General features: G+C 39.8%; 1 protein-coding gene across 8 annotated transcripts in view; it reads right to left on the bottom strand.

The window, feature by feature from the left end:
* The window catches only part of arhgap32b (Rho GTPase activating protein 32b), a 54644-nt gene that overhangs the window by 19723 nt on the left and 14033 nt on the right, over window positions 1-20888 (bottom strand). For 2 of the 8 annotated variants that reach the window (XM_079649812.1, XM_079649818.1), the window contains 8 exons: window positions 18745-18831; window positions 15828-15974; window positions 13447-13539; window positions 12771-12893; window positions 12106-12183; window positions 9853-9934; window positions 8471-8521; window positions 7569-7643 (listed from right to left, as the gene is read on the bottom strand). In XM_079649812.1, the coding sequence (XP_079505938.1) occupies window positions 7569-7643; window positions 8471-8521; window positions 9853-9934; window positions 12106-12183; window positions 12771-12893; window positions 13447-13539; window positions 15828-15974; window positions 18745-18831 (736 nt within the window). Of the gene's footprint in view, window positions 1-2649; window positions 2859-7568; window positions 7644-8470; window positions 8522-9852; window positions 9935-12105; window positions 12184-12770; window positions 12894-13446; window positions 13540-15827; window positions 15975-18744; window positions 18832-20888 lie in introns of those variants that run through there. The other 6 variants (XM_079649813.1, XM_079649814.1, XM_079649817.1 and 3 more) reach the window with 6 other exon arrangements.

Genomic DNA, 20888 nt, shown 5'->3' with positions numbered 1-20888 from the left:
ACTGATAGACACTGTGATAGCACCCAGTAACACCCAGTTGTTGTTTCTGGATGGTTGGGTGAGTAAACAGCAGAGCAGTGTGTGCCTGTCAAAGGGAAGCCATGAGTGACAGCAGCCTCTGTTTCACATGAGAGCTGCAGTGTGTGGTGATCAGGAGCAAAATCTCTTATTGTTGGATCTGAAATGCATCACTGAACACCAATTCAACAGGGCAGGACAGAGGGGTGATGTCACTGGGCCCTTTGAGAAACTTACCCAATAATCCTAATCAATTCCAAACTGTATACCACATGAGAAGAGAGAAACCCTACGAACGTGTCAGGAAAGATCAACAAATATCACTATACCCATTTTTCAGTGGTGGAATGTCTAGTGTTATACTTAAGTTCAAAATCATCCATTGCTTTACAGTCATACATTTACTCCACTATAATTTGAAGGGAAATATTGTATTATGTTTTACTTTACTTTATTAAAAACGTTATTTACTAGTTAATATTGTTGCATTTAAGAAAACAAGAGGTTTCATTAATAACACAAAAATAGCCAACAGTTTATACAAGAACAGCCAACTGTGAATTTACCAAGAAAATTGAGAGCTAATTGTCATCTATAAACCTTTAGGTATTTTTTTTCACTTACTTTGAGTGCACTTGTCTTATTATAGTAACTTACTCTAATGTAACCTTTGCAGTTTAGCAGGTTTAAATGTATCGGAGTATGTTTACAGTTTGACTTAAAGGCCCAGTGAAGTGTGCACCTGTGCATGATCTTTTATGCTAATACGTATAGTAATGACCAAAATTGTCCATTGGAACCCATATCAAAAGATGTTGGAATAGCAACAAATTTGACGAGTTTTGAATTTTCCGGGGAAATCTGCAGTCGACCTTCGCCTTCGTGGGCGTGGCTTGCGATCTACTGCGTGACGTCACGAGATGGACGCCGCCGCACTGTTTACATTCACCACCGTTCGTTTTTTCTCTTTTTCAAAGTCGAATTTCTCAACGTTTTTGAGCTAGTATTTTCCTGGAAAGTGTGTCGGAGTCGACTGGAAGTGATTGCCAATCGAGAAAACCTGACAATGGAGGCGACAGTGAAGAAAGAGGGATGAAAAACACAGGGGAAACGATGCATTGCCGCTGGCTGTAGTAATGTCAAGTCTGCCGAAGTGGCGATGTTTCTGTTCCCAAAAGATGAAGGTGAGCCTGGCTGGTGTCATTGTTTCGTAGATTATTTGATTGATCATGATAAATAAAGGCCACTGGTCGATTCGAGAGAGAGAGAAAGAGAGACTGACAGAGTTACAGGGTTGTTGTTAGCATCTGGTGCTAGCTCGGAGCCACACACAGGGGAAAAGATGCATTGCCGCTGGCTTTAGTAATGTCAAGTCTGCCGAAGTGGCGATGTTTCTGTTCCCAAAAGATGAAGGTGAGCCTGGCTGGTGTCATTGTTTCGTAGATTATTTGATTGATCATGATAAATAAAGGCCACTGGTCGATTCGAGAGAGAGAGAAAGAGAGACTGACAGAGTTACAGGGTTGTTGTTAGCATCTGGTGCTAGCTCGGAGCTAACAGAGATTAGCTGTTTCAACAATAAGGAGAGGGAGAGTGCTCTCCTGTGGGACTGAGAGAGATAACGTCAGCTCAGGGAGGTAAACTGTAGCCTAAGTTATCTCAGTGGGTTTGGTCATCTATGTAAACAAATATTTCCATCTATGTAATATTAGTTGTATAAAATAGGTTAAGAAATCCTTCCAATGTTTTTTGATTATTGAAATATATGTTTCATATGAGTGTTGAGAGCTGTATCCATAAATCTCTTAATGTTGCCCTCAAAGTGCACCAGATTGATCACTTTCCTCATCTATCCTGTCCGAAAAGCTGTCCAAATCAATCATTTCTCTAACACTAGTATCACTTTCCAGAGTCTCCGCCATGTTTACAATCGCAACTGGGTACATCTTGTGACGTCACAGCCACTATCGTCTGCAACTTCCGTTAGGCTCAGACGGCAAAATTAATAATTCATTAATTCATTAATTATGAATTATTAAACATTATTTTAGCCATGAACAGGCACAATGATATGTAAGGAATGAAACTGCCATTTCATTTTGGTGCAAAAACATGCACTTCACTGGGCCTTTAAGTAAACGATCTGAATACACATTTTTCCACTGCCAATTTCCAGCAACTTCGACTTCCGGAAAAGGCACTTAACCCTTTTAAAATATACAATTACCTGTTAATGCTTAATACAACGTTTTAATTACCTTTGTTTGATTTTCTAGAAGCACTGACTGCCATTCACTGTAGAACAGGTTTGACTTTAAACCCCCTTAACAGCCTACAATCTTGTGGTAAATAGTTAATAATTGAGGAAAGAGGCAAATATTAACCAAGTTATTTTCCCATTAGTTACATTTTCCTCAAAAGAAAAAGGATGGAGTCATATGAGGAAGGAGGACATATGTTTCACACTTATTTTTGTCCTATGAGGTTCCTTTCATCATACTGCATGTCGGCATTATTTACTCCCACTAAAACACCATACTGGTAGAAAAAGGCTAGTCTCACTGTCAAATGTAAAATTATATAAATCCACCGCAGTACATATAGTTATAACAGGCTTTTAAAATGTCTTACCTTGGTTCCATAACGCTATAGACTCGCTTTGAGGCTTTATGACAAGGTTTCAAAATAAGTCCAAAGTACAAATAGGTATTTATTTTCTGACCGTACAGCTAAGCTAAAGAGAGCTGAATGCTAACCGGCTGTCCCAGACACGGAGAGGTGCTTCGGGGCAGAGAGAGAAAGAGAATAGCGCTGAAGTTTGTACAGAGAGGAGAGGCGTAGACGGTTCCCTCGCCCCGTCATCTCATCCACACAGCCCGCTGCGATCAACCACATCAGCATGCTGCCTTCAGGGCCACCCGGGAAAAATATACTCCGGTAATCGCAGTCTATACCAAAAGCTGCAAATTGATGAAAAAATGTGTAAATAAATGTAGTATTACTTGATATATTAATCAAAAATTACTTAAATCTTTCTGAAAAGATCTCCACTTCCATAAAATTAATCATAGAGTTCCTGTTTGTTTTTGCTAAGCATTGTTGCCACGTTGGACGAAACAGTTTGAAACCACTTGGTGTTGAAATGAACAGTACACAGTGGTGAAAGAAGTACGAACATATTTTAATTAAGTAAAAGTAGTTATATCACAGTGTAGAAATACTCTTTTTCAACTTAAAGTCCTGCATCAAAAATATTACTCAAGAAGATAAAGAACCAAAGTATTAGCCTAAAGTACCAGCACTACTGTGTACATCATTTTAATTAGGGAGCTAACTTTAATGACTTCTTGTACTTCCAGATATTCTAATCCATAATGGTACCTCATATTTCATGAGTTGATTAATTGATTTTGAATTAACAATATGAACTTACAAAGTCATTCATAATGTTATATATAAATGTAGAGGAGTAAAAAGAACAAATATGACTCCAAGTTTGAGTGGAGTAGAAGTGAAAATGAGCAGAACCAAATTACTCAAGTAAAGGGCGCCGACCTCAAAATTGTACATAAGTACAGTGCTTGAGTAAATGTCCTTAATTACTTTCCATAGTACACAATGTACTGTGGTGGTAAACGTACTGATGTGTTCCCTATTGGTAATCAGTTGCTTACATAGTTTAAATGTTTTCTTCCGTTAAGCGAACTAGTCACATTTACATTACAGACTTGTGTATGTGCTTGATTCTTGTATTCCCAACAGCATTTGAAGGCAGCACTGGAGGCAGCCAAGAGGCAAGCCTGTGTTTACACTTACACAGTGGGAAATATCCCTTTACACTGAACACACACACATGATACAAACACACTGAATTCTCTTCTTCTCTGCCATAAACAACATACAGGACGGCCTTCACTTGGCTCTGAAAGCATTATCTTGTTAATTCCTTAACTAGAGTCTCGAAGCACACAAGTCTAAATAAAGTCAAACTAATTTGTTGTTGGTCCAGAATCACAAGACTGGAGTCGGACTTTTCCACTGCATGTGATCACCTAAAAATGTCACACAAAGACAGACGTTTCTTATTAATGATCCTCAAATGTCTCTTTACACGTAGATTCTGATAGTTAACTTTTTCACAAAAAGCAAAGTATTAGACCAACATTTAAAATCATAAACACAAAGTTGTGTATCCTTAATTCCTTACTCTCTTTCCCCTACCACATGAATCATCTGGAGATCATCCAGACTTCTCTCTATCCCTTAGGAGGGGTAACCACAGGACAATACTCACGTTATATACACATGCAAAAAACTTGATGCATTAGTATTTGCAATATAATAATGCCATAACCCTTTGTTTGCTGAAACATTACTTTTATTTTACCAAACAAATGTACTTCTGCTCTTACTTAATGGAGTATTTTATTTTTACTTAGTTTTATTGTTTTTAAAAAAAAAATTGAGTAAATAAACTGAACAATTATTCACTGTGCATGTCCCATGTGTATGTAATGTTGTACTCTATGAAATAGTTTTCCACCCTAAAATCATCCAGTAATCATTCCACATACTGGGGATATGTCTGTATGTGTCCTCCACTATCACTTACAGAGCAGAAACAAGCTGGAGAGGTCAATTCTGAACTACTAATGATATACAGGAGCTGTAATAGATAGCATACGGTTCAATAAGCAAGTTCTCCCCTCTAATTCATTCGTCCACTTTACATACAGTGAAGTTTGGTTTCAGAGACTGTGAAGCAGTGTATGCCTTTAGTACAGAGGACCAATAGGGATGTGCTATAAGACACCAGTCAACCATACAGGAAGTAGCTACTAGCTACTGCCCTGACGTCATAAATCGTAAAACAGCATGAGAGCATTCTGTTAGATTAAGGATCATTAAGCTGCTATTTTGCAAGGATGTGAATATAATCTGTTTTTCACTGGGATGTGGAAAGAAGGAGGAAGTGGTTTTAGTAGCTGCGATCCAAGTCCAATTCACAGGAGCGGCGCGCCATGCTGTCTGAAACTAGTTGTAAATCCAAATTCCTACCTATTGTAAAAATGTCTGTAAGCTTTGTAGCTTTGCAACAGGACAATACTTAATCTTTTGTTTAAGTAATGAGTAATGACTTATGCAACAGATTTGTTATAATGATGCAATACAGTAGTAAAGCAACTATGGACATTATATAGAAAATTTTTTGCAAGAAGGAAGTAAAGGTGTTAAATGATATGTACACATTGAGTTATTGTCTTTATTAGGATCCCCATTAGCACTAGCATGAGCATTGGCTATTCTTCCTGGGGTCCTCACAGCTCACACACTCAAGAGTTCTTGAGAGTTGTTCACTTCCCCACACAAAGGTGCGGCCTACAACAACAGTGTCTTATTGAATCTACAGAGCAACAGGTTACAGGAGGCCTTGGCTGGTTTCACGGCCCGGAGCTTAAGCACCAGGAAATGATCGGAGATCCTCTGGAACAGGAGGACAACTATGACTCTGTCACGCACATTCTCTCTCCATTTCCCCTCCTCTCCCTTCACATCGCCAGCTGTCTTGGCTCATGTATGCTCACAGCTGCACAAATCACAGGTCCCCAGGCATGACGAAGGCCTGCAGTGAGGGTGGGGGCAGAGCTACATCTGGCTCAGTGACTGTTGTGCTGCCTGGAGAGGAAAGAAGGGTGACTGTCCATTTCATCAAAAGCTCACAACTCTTTATTTTCATATTGATGTCAACAGAAGAGTCTGAAGAGAGTTCCACTGCAACCAGAGAAGGGAGAAGTACTCAGAGTACCAGAGTGTAGCAATACTATGGTTAAAAGTAAAAGTCCTGCATTCAAAATGTAACTCACGTAAAAGTACTAAAGTATTATCATCAAAATATAGTTAAAGTAGCGACAGTAAAAGTAGTCGTTGTGCAGATTGCTCCATTTCAGAATGATATATATGATATGTTTTATAATGATTGATCATGAAAGTGTTCTCAAAGCTGGTAAAGGTGCAGCTAGTCTGAATGACTTTGTATACTGCAGGGTAGCTTGTGGATTTACTCCAGGTGGAACTAAAGTCTGATTTAACACTTGATTATATTTCACATCATTCATCCACATCTGTAAAGTAACTAAAGGTATTAAATACATGTAGTGGAGTAAAAGTACACCATGTACCTCTGAACTGTAGTGTTTTAGAAGTACAAAGTAGCATAAAATGGAAACACTATAATTTGCAGATACTTGTACTTTACTTGAGTAAATGTACTTAGTTACGTCCCACCTCAGACTGCAACACAACACACACATGGACTGAATGACTCCTGCTTCTATTCTATCGTCTCCGTTTTAATTGGAGCAGTGCAGCATGTTAACAATTTTCATAGTTTTGCCTAAAAACAGCAAAGGTTAGTGGTGAGCGGAGTGGATCGAGGGCAGAGCAAACAGATTTTCCAAAGCCGTGCGGCTCCCTGCAGGAATGTGCTCTTTCAGTCACCATGGAGAGGGAGACAGAGATTCTTACTGTTGCAGGACAAAGCTTAACGCTCAATGGATGGATTTACAGGCCCCCTCATTGTAAAAGGATTAAATAAATCAAGGCCGGTCGAGACCTAGCACCACGGCGGGGGAGCCGCGCGCCCTTTCAGTCGCCACCGAACAGACACACAGACAAACACAGCTGGCCCCCGTCCACACACACCCAACATTCAGCGGCTTTGAGAAACGCTGTAGTAACCTGCCTCAACCCTGAACTCATTTGCATACACCTTTTGGGGTGAAACAGAAGGAAAAAAAACTGCGGGCTGGAGGGATACAATTGTTCTCTTTGTAGAGCGACATTTGAAAAGTGGGGTTTCATTTTTACACCACTGCATCTAATCTTGAAACTTTTAAATATAGGTTTTTTTAGTCTTGGAGAAGCAGCGTTCAGTTATTATGCTCCATATCTCTGGAACATACTCCCAAAGACCTCCGCTGTAACTCGCCTCTTTTAAAACAAGACCCACGACTTTTCGTTTTGTAAAGCCTTGTGTTGAAAAATGCTTATATAAATAAACTTGCCTTGCCTTCTACAAACAGATGCCATCAAATGCCTGAAACAAATAACGTGTTATATGAAAAAAAGAAACAAGAAAAATACCACTTGTTTCATTACACACACCTTTTCTTAGATAGATGTTTTGTAATTTAATTAAGGAAAGTTCACACCAACACACATACTAGAAAAAAAACGGCTATTTTCACAGCACAGTCACAGGCATGCATACTCAGACGTGGCTGTTGTCTTATTGGTCCACCGACAGAGTGTGGGGATAATGTGTTAAAGGTCACGGACGGGGCAAAATGTGAGCAGTCCCTCTGTTGTAAAGTAACACCAAAAAGTGTACAAAGTTCTCCTGAGTGAAAAGTGAAGCCTTTTCCCAATCTTCACAAATACATACTATGTTAGGGTGGGAACAGTGCAAACACATCCCTCAAGTTGTGTAGTTTGTGGTTGGTTGGGGGGGGGGGGGGGCAATGCAGCACACCAAAGGATTTTTTGTCTACCTGAACTTAGGCTGTAGTGGTTTAGCGGGTCGGCCACCCATGCATTGTCCTGAATTACACTCTCCATCTCCAAGTCTGCATGCAGCCCGATGGACAGATGGCCCCACAGACAGATGGATGGATGGATGGTGGAGACATGAGAGAGTCGGCAGGGGAGAGAAGCACTTCAAGTTAGAGAACAGAGCAAATGTGTACTGTGATGATGCTAGAGCAATAAACATTGCAGAATAAAATGTTTAGCACTGCAGTATTCTTGGCATTCATCAATAAAGGGGAATTTCAAGTTATAATTCTGAAGACACTCATGAAATCAAACCCTGTTTTTAGTACTTTTAATGGTATGCATTTTTTCAGCATTATCAAAGCAGTGTATTTACATTCTGTGTAATCCAGGATTATTGTTTATAATTTGATCGGATTGATATCAGTGTCATTGTTTACACTGCATCATAGCTAATGCTAAGTAACATTTCACAGAGGGCACACCTTCAGACTGTCAACAAGCTAACCCACAATGTGGAACATAAAATCAGCTGCAGGTTGCTAATAGCTGGAATTAAAAGGGTAATTACTGTCCAACTTCCATATCATCATAATGCAAATGTTTAGGCGCTACTGTAAAGAAATGTAACAGTTGCTCTTATGTTGGATATATGACAAATAAGCTGTTCATTTATTGTTTTCTGACCCCAGAATTCTGAAATCTTAACCTGCAATTGCTGTTAATACTGGTAACCATACATCAACCGGGCCTAAATCTTAAGGATTATAACTTAAATTGCATCCAAACTCAGATAAGCAATATGTCGTACAAGTCTAAATGTGGAAAATGCATTTTTGTGTGTGAGTGAAGGTTGAGTGAGTGGACAGGTGGTGAATGGAGTGTGTATACCAACACGCACAGGGAGGGAAGAGACTCCAAGAAGCAGGCTGCAGGCCAGAGCAGGGGGAGGCTGAGGCAGAGGAGTCACAGTCAAATGCAACCAATCAAGACACATGCTAATGCTACGGTACATCCAACAGCAGGATTAATGAAGCGTCGCAGTGGAGAACACACAGGCAGCTCAAACCAAATTACAGTCAGTTATGTGTTCTGCTGCTGATTATAAACTAGATGCAGGATGTGCTCATTTAGAGCCATGTTGGTATAACTGATAACACCTGCAGGTTATAGAAGATTACATATTACACTGGTTATGGCTAACAACATATTACTGATTGAACATAGTTAAAAGGAAATGACTACTTAATAATACATGTAAATACTAATGAGCTATACAACAGAAAAACATTTATGTTTACTTATAACTATAATAATATTCCTCACCTGCAGATACTCAGTAAATAAAGAATGCATGATTAACAAATTAAGAACACATGCCAAAATACAAACAGAAAAAGCAGAAGCATTGGGTCATTGCTCAGCAGCGGGCAGTGGGGAGTGGGGAGTGGGGGGGAAGGTTGAGTGGGGGCCTGTCCGCGGATTGTGCTGTGCGTGCACTGTAACAGTAAACACAGCGTTCCAACCTGCATTTGAAACTGGATTGGCACGTCCAACAGGACCGAAACCCTGCTAAGGATATTTTGTCCCTCACAAAAGTGGATTCTTGCAGGGGGTGGGTTTATGTTCGCCGTGTCATCACTTAATGTGGACCCCGGAGTCTCAGAGTCTTTTTGATGGGGAGGAACCCTGGCTCCACGCGCTCACCCCAAAGCCAGCGGGTTCTTGTGATAGTGAGTCATATTGTGGGATCAGTCTTTGGATCAGAAGACACGGGACTGGTACAACACACTGGGGTCGACTTGACTCACTCACAGTAAACATGACAGACATTCCAGGTGTTGTTCCAAGAGGGTTTATGTTAAACATATGTCTTAGATTATTATTGATAATCTTGATACAGATGATGTATTGTGATTCAGTTCTAAGAAAAAAAGTGAAAACCTTGAGCATGGATCTGTGAATAAGTTGAAGTTTGGGAAATACTTCCAGGGAATTTCACCCACTCAAAATGATGATATGTTGAGTAAAGATGATAAACTTAATCAAATAAATACCCTATAGAGCTCTTTTTAAATACAAACTGAATTCCACGACACAGATCATTTAGACCAGTGAAATATTTGTTGGCAAGGTGTATCTCTCAAACACACTCTCACGCACTGACAAACACACGCACACACCAAGCCGTATCGCATTACCAGCCCTCAGTGATAATGTATTTCCAAAACATTTCCTTATAATGGATAAAGAGGAGGAAGAGGAGGAAGAGGAGGGGGATACCTGGTTTTGGCACAGTGTTGGTCATGGACTGCGGCACTTTATCATTTATGAGCTCCACACACTCGCTGGGAAAGAAGCCAACCTGGAGAGGGAAGAGGAGTGAAAATGAAGTCAGCTGGGAGGAAATAAAATCTCATTTAGAAATCATAATAAAGATAGAGAGAGGACAAGAATCCTATGCTCAGTGGTGGTTGTCATATACATCATATGGTTGTGTTATTAAACTGTGACAGAGACAACATTTAGGGCTTGGTATGGACATTTACTTTTCATGTGGTGTGAAAATGACCGCATCACACATGTTCAAACTACCGGTAAGTGTATCTGTGTACCTGCTGTTCTAGAAAATAGCAGTTTGGTGCTGATGATTTGGTGATTTCTTAAAAACCCTATATCAAATAAGACAGCCGAATCAGAGTTTTCTGGACTTTGAACGGAAAAAATCTGTTAGAAATGTTTTACGATGGAAATTCTGAGCCGAGGAAGCACAGTGTCAAATGTCACAAAAGCAGAAAACCACTACCCTCATTGACCCCCTCTAACGGATACAGGTGGTACAGCAGGTGTTTGTGTGTGTGTTGGGCATTTCAGTTAGTTCCCCAACTCACAAGGGCATAGGTTTAACTTCCACACAGGTCCAAGGCTTTTATTGGTCATACGTGCATAGCTACAGTGTAGTTATGACGATGAAAATCTTAGGTCACAGGCTCACTCCAACAGTGCAACACAATAAAACAGAAATAAAATCGTGCAAGTAAATAGTAATACAAAAGAAAAAAATGTAAAAAAGTGAAATATTGAAAAAGAGTCTATATATAAAAGTGATTAGAATATGATATATTAGACACAGCACACAAACTGGGTTTAAAGTGTGTCTCCCCTGAAAAAAATCCTGTACTGTGGTCAACTTTTATGAGCCAATGTATGGTGGAAATGTCGCAATGTGCATTATTTGGGGGGTTGGGTCCCCTGTAACCGCCCCCCCAAAAAAGGTAAGGCTACACAAGGGTGCTTTCTCCATGTCTCTGTATATTTAGAGGCAGAAGCTGTGTGATCCTAAAGAGGGCAGTGGTCTCCAGCCACTGACCACTCATCTGACAAATAAGTGGAGTACCAGTAAAGTGCTCCCAGTGAGCCTGACTGGCAGCACTACTTCTTGAAGGCAGTGAGCCAAAACACAAGAGGAGCTGGGGCAGGATGGAGAGGGTGCAGCGGCGGGTTAACGGAGGTTCAGCCTGACATGAGCATCGAACCAGGTCACAGCAGTAAATAGATTCAGTTTGGAAAACATATCATCTGTACACCAAGGTCTTCAAAGACTCAACTAGTTCAAGCCCCTGACGTTGAGGGAGAGGGCCTCTATTGTTGACCCCCCCTCTGAAACTCTCCCCCCTCAGACCCTCAGACTATATAAAGCTTTTAATCTGTGATTGCTGCTAGCCTGCTACTGTCGGCTTCTCTGACTAACCTGTTGATCATTTTGGAGATGATCAAGCTCAGCAAATAAATGACACAAAGAATCTTCAAAAAGTCTCATCCTCACATCTTAGCATAGTAGGATTCACAGAGAACAAAGAGGACAGATGTCTAATTGAATCAAAGTGGATATCATCCAAAGTCAGTCTTTTTATGAATTCGCTCTTTGTGTTCCCCTGGACTCTGCTTAGTGGGGATGAAATTGTGTTCTTACAAGACTGACACTTTGGATGATACTCACTTCGTTAGTCTTACTAAATAGTGGTGAAGTCTTATGTTATTCTCAAACACAATTCTGTGTCAGAATAAATCAAATCTTTGACAGAAAAATATAGCCGTAAGCTTCAAAATGAATCAATGTGTCTGTCTCCCTAAAAAGCAAAAGAATGTCTTGCAATACCACAAATGCTGCTCCCTGTATGTGCTTTACATCTCTGGAGGCCCACTTAGTAAGTCTGGCTGACTGTTAGCGGTTTGTTTTTTTATATAACTCAACCTGAAGTCCTAAACAGCCCTAGTTTCACTGTGTTACAGGATGGGACTGAAGCCCGTGAACATGAATCAGTCCAACCTGTTATCTGCTCACAGGCTTTGTCTTTCAACACACTCTGACTATTTGAAAGCTGTTTTAAAAAGCATATTCTCTTCTCGTCCTTGAAATACCTCAATTGCAAAGCTAATCAGAAGTTGACAGCGAGAAAAAAGCCAGAGAAAGATGAAGCGTGTGTGTGTGTGTGTTTGCTCACAGTCTGCATAGTGTTCTGTGAAGCTGCGTACCTGAAAGCCATGCTTGCCCCTCCACCATGTGGTGTCTTCTTTAGGGGGCATGTCAATCACTGACACAATGTCCCCAACCTGCACAGAGGGGAAATATTAGAAAGTGCTGATTGTCCTTTTACCTTTTGTTGGAAGAAAACATCAGTGATGACTACAATGAAAGGCCTGTATGTAGCCAGGCTTTACATTTCAACTGAAAGAGTATCTTTTAATAAAGGATTGTTCTGAGCAAAATTATTTGTGTAGTGTTAAATGTATAACAATAAAACATTAGAGGAAAAAGCATAAATCATAAATTATAAAAGAGAGTATTATAAAATATATGGTATAATGCAATATACTCCGGTTTAATAAATGAAGAGCTAAAACAGTTTGGACCGTTTTAACATAAGTATTTGACTGACAACTTTATTATACTGGCAGTTATTTCTTTTTTAAATATCCGCAAGGTTTTTTAATAGAATCTCTATATATATCTGTAGACAGAGACACAGAGAGAGCATGTGGGCTATTTTTATTATATGTACAACACTTTGGCTCGACCAAAAATCGTTTATAAATGTGCTATATAAATAAAATTTGATTTGATTTGATGTGTGCTCCCCTGTGTGTGTGTGTGTGTGTGTGTGTGTGTGTGTATGTGTGTGTATGTGCGTGTATGTCACCTCGAAGGACAGCTCGTCTGAGGCCTGGGCGATGTAGCGCTTGATGACGTGCGCAGCAGCAATAGCCGGCACGTTGATGGACGACTCTTCATGAACCAGCAGGTGATTTCCCTTATTGTCAACCTGATACACACACACAGGAAAAACACACACTGCATTCAATAATGGATGGTGGCTATCATCTGACTTAGAAAAGATCATGACCAAGTACGTCATGCCTATCTGGAATTAAATTGAATGTTTACAAGAAATATAAATGTACAAGTAAATATGAACCATAGAATATCACATTTACTCTGAGTATACAAAATGTGCAGTGAATCAGAATTTAAAGCGGCGGAGCTGTGCAGATATAAAAGACGTGGCATTGAACAAAAATGGGCAATGTACACAGAGGAAGTATGGAATATAAGGAATGGCTCGTATGATGTCCTTTTATGTCTGTTTGGTGTGTCTGTGTCAACTGGCGCATTGCCCTAAGCGCATTTATATTTTGCCACATGAATAATTGTAATCAGACGCAAACAAAGGGCAAACTGGTATCTGCCAAACCTTTTGGCCGTGTTTGCACTTTATGTTAGAATATGTTTTGTGCATTGGACCTTACGACAGGGAGATAGCTGTTACAACTGGATTCTCAATTAATTGAGATATGCTGTGTGCAGGGCAGGCTCACCTCCATCCATGTGAGGGCGGGCCCACAGTTGATCTTGTTGTCAGCAATTGCCGAGAGCCGGGAGAGGTAAGCCAACAACATCTGGGAAACTGACTAACAGGGCAGACAATACACAAACAGGTTAAAGTCATTACATTGATTTCAGATGGCAAAAGGGTTCAAATCCCTGTGTTTCCCTCCCACAAACTCCCCCCCCCCTCCCCTGCCTGAAACATGGACTCTTTTGTTTACTTATGTAACGTAGTGATTCTATTGGCTAGCGATCAAACACATTGTATGCAATAAGCTGAGGGGGGGGGAAATTGTTTTGACCCATCTCTAAGCGGTTGACCAAGGGTGAAAAGAGGTGCAGCAGCACAGGCAGTAAGAGAAAAAACCTCTTTAAACATTTAAGCAAATATGAACCTGAAAATGAGCATAATGTGTCCTCTCTAATAACTACCATAACAAGTCTTATTGTAGTCAGTTTATTGAACATGTCAGAAACATAAACATACAACGATAATATATATATATTCTTTTTTTTTCCCTTTTTCTTTCTCACTCAAATTAATAATTATAACAAAGTACAAAAAATAATAATAATAACAAAAACAAAAAACAAACAATAATAATTCTCAAATAGTCTCTGTCATGTTCAACAGGGGCAAGAAGAAGCTTAAAAAAACGTTTCTTGTCCTACCCCCTCTAGCATATATTTTTCTTATAAATAAAATATTAGGTCATCGTCATCAGCGACATGTTTGTCTTGTTAATTTGTTTGCTTTTTGACAAAACAATCAGAAAGAAATTACTTTTAAAATTACAAGAAATAACAACAAATGGGATTTTACAGGTCAACCAGGTCTTGTAGTTTTAGTGTTTTTAGTTTGATGAACAATGTATTTGTTGGTTCTCTGTACGTAGTTTTATGTATAACTCGTATGGCTCTTTTTTGCAGGATGAAGATAGGATGTGTATTTGTTTTATATGTGTTCCCCCAAACTTCCACACAATACATCATGTATGGAAGTATGAAGGAGCAGTACAGCATAAACAAGGAAGCTTGATTAATAAGGTATTTGGCTTTATTCAGAATTGCTATTGATTTGGATATTTTGGCTTTGATATAGCTTATATGTGGTTTCCAACTTAATGTATTGTCTATGATTACTCCAAGGAATTTTATTTCCGATACTCTTTCTAATTGGACGCCATTTATGTGGGTTTCTTCTCTGTATTGGTCGATCGATTCCCAAATATTATGAGTTTGGTTTTGTTTGCGTTCAATGTTAATTTATTTTGGTCAAACCAGATCTTCATCCTGCTCAGTCAGTTCCTTCTACATTGTGACCAATAGCTGTTCTAAATCGTCCCCACAGCAGAGTAGACTTGTGTCGTCTGCAAAAAGAATGGTTTTAATAGTTTTTGATACTTCACCTATATTGTTAATATACAGAATAAATAGTAAAGGCCCCAAGACTTTATCTGATCCGGATGGTTACTAATTCCTTTTCTTTATGGTGGTCATTTTTGACCGGTAACTCCATGGGTGGCACAAAGTTGACTAAATCATCCAAAATTCAATGAAAGTGGTGATCAGCAATTGTACATGTTCAAATGTCTACTGTGAAGGATATCATAAAGCCTTAATGCAATCAAAAAGTTAGGATTGATGAAAGTAGTAAATCGGTCAGATTTGACCCGAAGACAACAGGAGGGTACAGCTACAAGTCAAAGTGTGCACTGTGAAAGTGGAGCACCGCAGGCAGTTTTGAGTGTCCACCAAATGCACAATAGCTCTCTGTGATGAACACGTTTTACCAGTTCTCTTGATACCTAACCTCTGCATTCTTCTTAGAGCTTCAGAAAGGTTGTCTGGCTCACAATACGTTTCACATGCACACAGTAGTCAGTAAAATATCAACCTGTAGATTCCAAGAGCAATGAAATGTAGATCATATAGGATATCAAAGCATGGTAACAGCTTTCATATATAACCCTGTTGTCTAGTTACATTACATTACTTGTTAGACGCTTTTATCCAAAGCGACTTACATACTCAATACTGTGGGCAATCCCCACAGGAGCAATTTGAGGTGAAGTGTCTTGCCCAGGGACACAACGACATGCTGACTGCAGTGGGGTTTGAACCTGTGCTCCCCTGATCCGAACACAAACGCACAACGCACTGCACCACACGCCTCCCTAAAAGTTTATGGCCAGCTACCTCTTAGCATTCACTCAATGTTGGTGGTTACTAAGTCCTGGATAGTTTAGTGAGGGCATTCAAAAATATATGTAAGATTAAGTACTGCTTACTATATTTAGGAAAAAAACATCTTTACTAAGCCTTTACTGAAGCTCCATATCAGCTTATTACTACATTTGTTTTTTCTTACAGCTCTTACCTCTGACTTGTCAGTCAGACTCTCCAGACGGAGCAGCTCAGGCAGCTGTGAGAAGCGTCGGTCGTAGATGCAGAGGTGCAGGTGCTTATCCAGGACACGGAAGTCTTCATAGCTGCGCTTCACAATCCAACTTCGACCCTTCAAAAGGACAACACAAAAGGGTAAACAGTTAAAATAAAAAAACAGACAGAATACAATCAGCTTAAAGAGCTACAAGTGAGACATGTTTCTATTCAACTGCAGCTAGGTTAAGTTAAAGGTGGAGTATGTCAATTTGGAGAAACCAGCTCGAATAATCTAGTAAACTAGAATTTGAAAGTACACAACCGGAAAAAATCTGCCTCTTCCTTCAGACTTCCTTACAGAGCCCCTCCTCCAACACACACAAACGCGCACATGACCAATGAGGGCACGAGATAAGTTTGTGCACAGATGGAAGGCTGACAGGCAGGTAGGCCATCCAGTTATTTTAGCCGGGCCGGCTCAGATGATAGGTCGTGCTTTTTACAGTACTACGGGCTTCCGCAGATGAATTTTTTAAATGGATTTATTGTCAAAGCATTTAATGAATTCATTGCTATCGGGATGTTAAGAGCATTCCATGGAGTATAACAAAAAGTGTATCTGAAATAAATTACATACCCCACCTTAAAGTAATTTTTTAATGGAAAGATTTCACCAAACCTAAAAGATATAACAGGAAAACTAAACAAACTGTATTGTGAAATCCATAGAAACATAACAAAAGAAAACCGACACACAACATTATATAACACACAAGGTCCCACCCATGTTGTTGTGACAAACAGCACCCTACTCTAAAGCTCCACTCAGGGCATTGAATGTCTTTCAACTCATTGTTTTTGGTGTTAAGGCCGACAGTTCTCACTCACTTCCACTGCTCTCAGACAGATTAGAGTTAGGTCAATAAATGATGATGTAATCGTCCATCACTCATGGCAGACGCTCATCGACCACAGAGACTTTGTAAACCCACTGTTCAGTCACAGTGTTAGCAGCTTGTTACACACATTTACGCAGGTTTATTGACATGAATGCAGACTCATTTAGCTGCTGATCTAGATTTTAGGGACCAAGTTAGGAATCCATTTTGCAGGTCCATTCATACAAATCAATCAAATCTATCAAATGATGTAATTGCTATCTCTTCATTTCTCTTTTCTCGGATATAACGTAATAACTCAATTATGTAGGTGCCAAACAAACACAGCAAATATGATCATCATTATTAAAGATGCTTGTAACGTGCTACCTGCTAATATATATCATTATCTGGTTTAGACCCTTAAACTAAAGTAGGCTTCTCCAGGTGTCCGGTGTGGTCCAATACTCAAGGTCAACACTGACACAACACACCTGTTGCTAGTAGCTGCACTTTGTGGATAACATTGCAAAAAGAGCCACCTCATTAGCATATGGAGCAGCCCATAAATCCTTCATCAGCCGAAACTAGTGAGACTGTTTTTCTATCGTTTCTCTTGGATTCTGTTTTTGTCAGACAGACACTTTTCTCGTGCCTCTAACCCAATGGCACTGTCTCAAAATCGACAATCAAGTCACCCATGGACTTTAATATTTCAAATGTCTTTCCAAACAAAACAGACAGCAATTGAATATGACCAGTGTAAATGCAATCCTAGAAAATGCTGCCCTGAATCCACCACATTAAATTTAACTTTTCTTTAAAAAAAAAACGATGTTTGCAATGGATATGTTGTTTCTTTTTCATCCAGTAAGAGCGGGCTCCAAACTTTCAAACCCACTGAAGGGGACTGGTGGTGGAAAAAGTATGTTGCTTTGATTTGCCCCAGAAAGATCTGTCTTAACCGAGACCAAGGCTTGACAACTGGGACTGCAGAGCACAGCTGATTCTAGTTCTGTTTTTAAAGTTCTTTCTGGTAGAGATGCATTGGAAGGAACTCTTGATGGTGTCCTGCCCCACTTTCAGATGCTGCTTCTAGTTACCCCCATTTCTGGGTATTTGGAACTGAACCAATCTCACTGGGTTAGTTCTCTGTTTCAGGAAGCACATTTGCAACCTGTTCAAATAGAACTAGGTGTAGATTTAAAAATGGTATGACGGCTGAAAGAAGTTGCCAAAGTTCAAAAGCACATACTGTGTTGCATTGCCAAGTTTATGAGCAGAAGGAAAATACAGGAAACCAGAATCAAAAATGTCTTTGGAGGCAGCTGGGGCAAAGCTTCAGAGCAGCTGTGCATGTTTGCCCTAATGTAAGGCTATACCCAATTCTGGGTTAATCCCATTTTTGGAAAAACTACATAAAGTATTTGGTTTTTACTTTACTCCCACATCCCTCCTAAACAACGAATTCAAAGTCAACCCTTTTTTCTATTTGAAAAAACTTCAACAGCCAACACAACGCTACAACAATTGGTTATAATAAGATGTCACCATGGACACAACAGTGCCAAATGAACGGCACACTTCATAAGAACTTGCACAATATCTGTTTCACATTAATAATTGAGTTTCCAATGACATAGAAACACATTAACAGAAAACAATGCATAAACAGGCAATGTGATTCCAATAATCCTGCTGAAGATGCATGCGTACAGTGCTTTGTAAAGTTCATGGTTTGAAGCTCTCATTATCAGACATTCTTCAGAATAATTCAGCCATCCTGGCATTCACCCGCAGCTCTTTCAATTCAGTTCCAAATTCCCACATAACTGGGATGTTTGAAACACTTAGGTGTTTCAGAAATGTCTCAATGTATGCCAGCGGCCTTCTCAAGGGAGAGACTGCTCAGGATATCTGAACAAGTTGACTGAAGCATCATTTGTGGGTTGGAATTCCGTTCCCAAAAGTTTGAAAAGAAAAGTTGAAAGAAAAACCGCAATATCAAACCCAGTGGACTCTTACCTGGCAGAAGATATGGACCAGGTACACCAGCTCCTTCGACTCATAGCCGTTCCGCGTCACTTCACACTGTTCATCCCCGAGGGACAACTGGAGGACACAGAGAAGAGAGCATTTGTCATTTCAAAGCAAGAGGTAGAATCAGATGGTCATGAACAAAAACACTTTATATTATTTTCTGTTCATGTTTGCTAGACAATTTTTGATGTCTCTTGAAATAATTCCACATTCTTTGATAATTATCCGTTCCACCATTCTTTTCATGGCTATTTTTGAATAAAGCATCTGAAATGGCGTTAACTTGATGTTAACAAGAGGTGCAGCAAGAGGAGATAGCATTATTCCGCTCAGGAAAGGTGATTTTAGTCAATCTATATTTCTGTTAGCTGCTCAAAAACGGCATGAAGCCTCTTCTTTTCAGTAACTCTTTATCATAAGGGCTTTTTCAACAACGCAAACTTAATGATCCATAACTTAATGTGCATCCATTGTCAGAAGTAAGTATTTTGTCTAGCCTCTTTGGGGGCCAGTTCAAAAACCTCCTTCTGAACCATGTTTCAATATACAGAAGATCCTGTGATTCAGTTTCCACTCTCAGCTTCACTCACATACTGACTTTCACTGATATGTGAAGTGAGTATATCAATGAGGCAACACAAAATATTCTGGTGTGAAAAACACAAGGCAGATCCTAGAAGTATCCCCTACAGGTTCTGTTAAGTGTAGGTTATAGAAAATCTCCAGGTGGTCGATCAGTATATGAAATGCATTTCTTGTGTCCATATGTATAACAATACGCATGCATCAGCCTTGGCTAAGGAGGTAGAGTGATCGTCCACCAATCAGAAGCTCGATGGAAGGCTCCTTAGCCCTTGAGTCAACATGTCAACGCTTCTTTGTGCAAAATAAGATTTAAGCTTCATATCATGTGGTGCTCTTTTTCTCCCCGGAACCCCCCCTCAGTTTAATGAGTAGAACTTCTCAGGCAGAGTTGTATCTACTTAGCTTACAACACCAGATGAAGACATAATGAAGATACAGTATGATGTAGCATAGCACCTGCTAGGCATGTTGCAAATGCGTCACTTTGTTTCAGTGCTCCTTAAGTTTGTGTATGTTTTGCACATCTTAGCAACTGTTTTGTTCCAATTTCCCAACTGCTCACAACTGCTTGTTCAATTGTATTCTAAAGAAAACTGTTCTGCTGTCAGAAAAGCAAAAGGTATTTGCGTGCTCCTAAAGTCCACTAAACAGATATTGTCTGAGCAATTTCATGGTTCCAGAGTGAGGAGGAAAGTCCATGGAAGCCCTTTTGTTCCCATAAAAGATGACTTGATTTAAAGACTGCCTTCCCTGAACACCACTGCCCGTTACTGTGTGGCTGTGTTTCTTTTCAGAGACAAACTATTATAAAAACATGATTTAATGTGCATATAAAAGAATGTGCTGTTCAGTGGGACCGATGTGTCAGAACACTCTGTGTAGGATGCAAAATGTAGCTAAGTATATTTATTCAGTGCCTCTTTATTGGGCATCAACCTTGCATTTACACAACTTCAATCGTAAATATAAATGCTTCAGGTTGTTGTCCTCCTCATGAGGCTTCAGCCCACCTGCAGGAAGCCGCCGCAGACAGCTGCATGGATCGAAATGAGAGATTATGTGTTGCGCGACAGGAGCGTCGGAAAAATATATCCGATACAGTCGCAGTCTAGACAGGGGGTGGGTTATTGCAGACACATCTGGCCGCGATGGGAACCTTTCTAATTTGAAAATGTTATGATGCTGACACCCGATATAACATCTGGCCGCTAGAATTATCTTTGTTAACATGAGGTCATGCTGACATCATAATTTTGCTCAAAGCCCTACTGTGCCTGACAGAGCAGCCTCTACGTCCCATCACTTTCACTGCGAAAAGACTAATGACAAAAGTAACAACATGTACAGCAGGGAGACACTTCTACACATTTCATCTAGTCATCAGTCTCACGTCCTTCACTTTTGTCAGTCCAGGCATAACTATGCACACCCTAAAAGTTAATTGAGAATAGGTTGTCTATCACAAAATATAATACCTAATATGTCATAATAAATTGGGTGTACTGGGTTCAATTTAAAGCTCTACATTTTAGTAACAAAGAAAA

Source organism: Notothenia rossii (assembly GCF_949606895.1).
Source record: "Notothenia rossii genome assembly, chromosome: 9".
Taxonomy (NCBI): domain Eukaryota; kingdom Metazoa; phylum Chordata; class Actinopteri; order Perciformes; family Nototheniidae; genus Notothenia; species Notothenia rossii.
The sequence above is the reverse complement of the archived record's forward strand: the minus strand, read 5'-3'. Positions and strand labels throughout refer to the sequence as shown.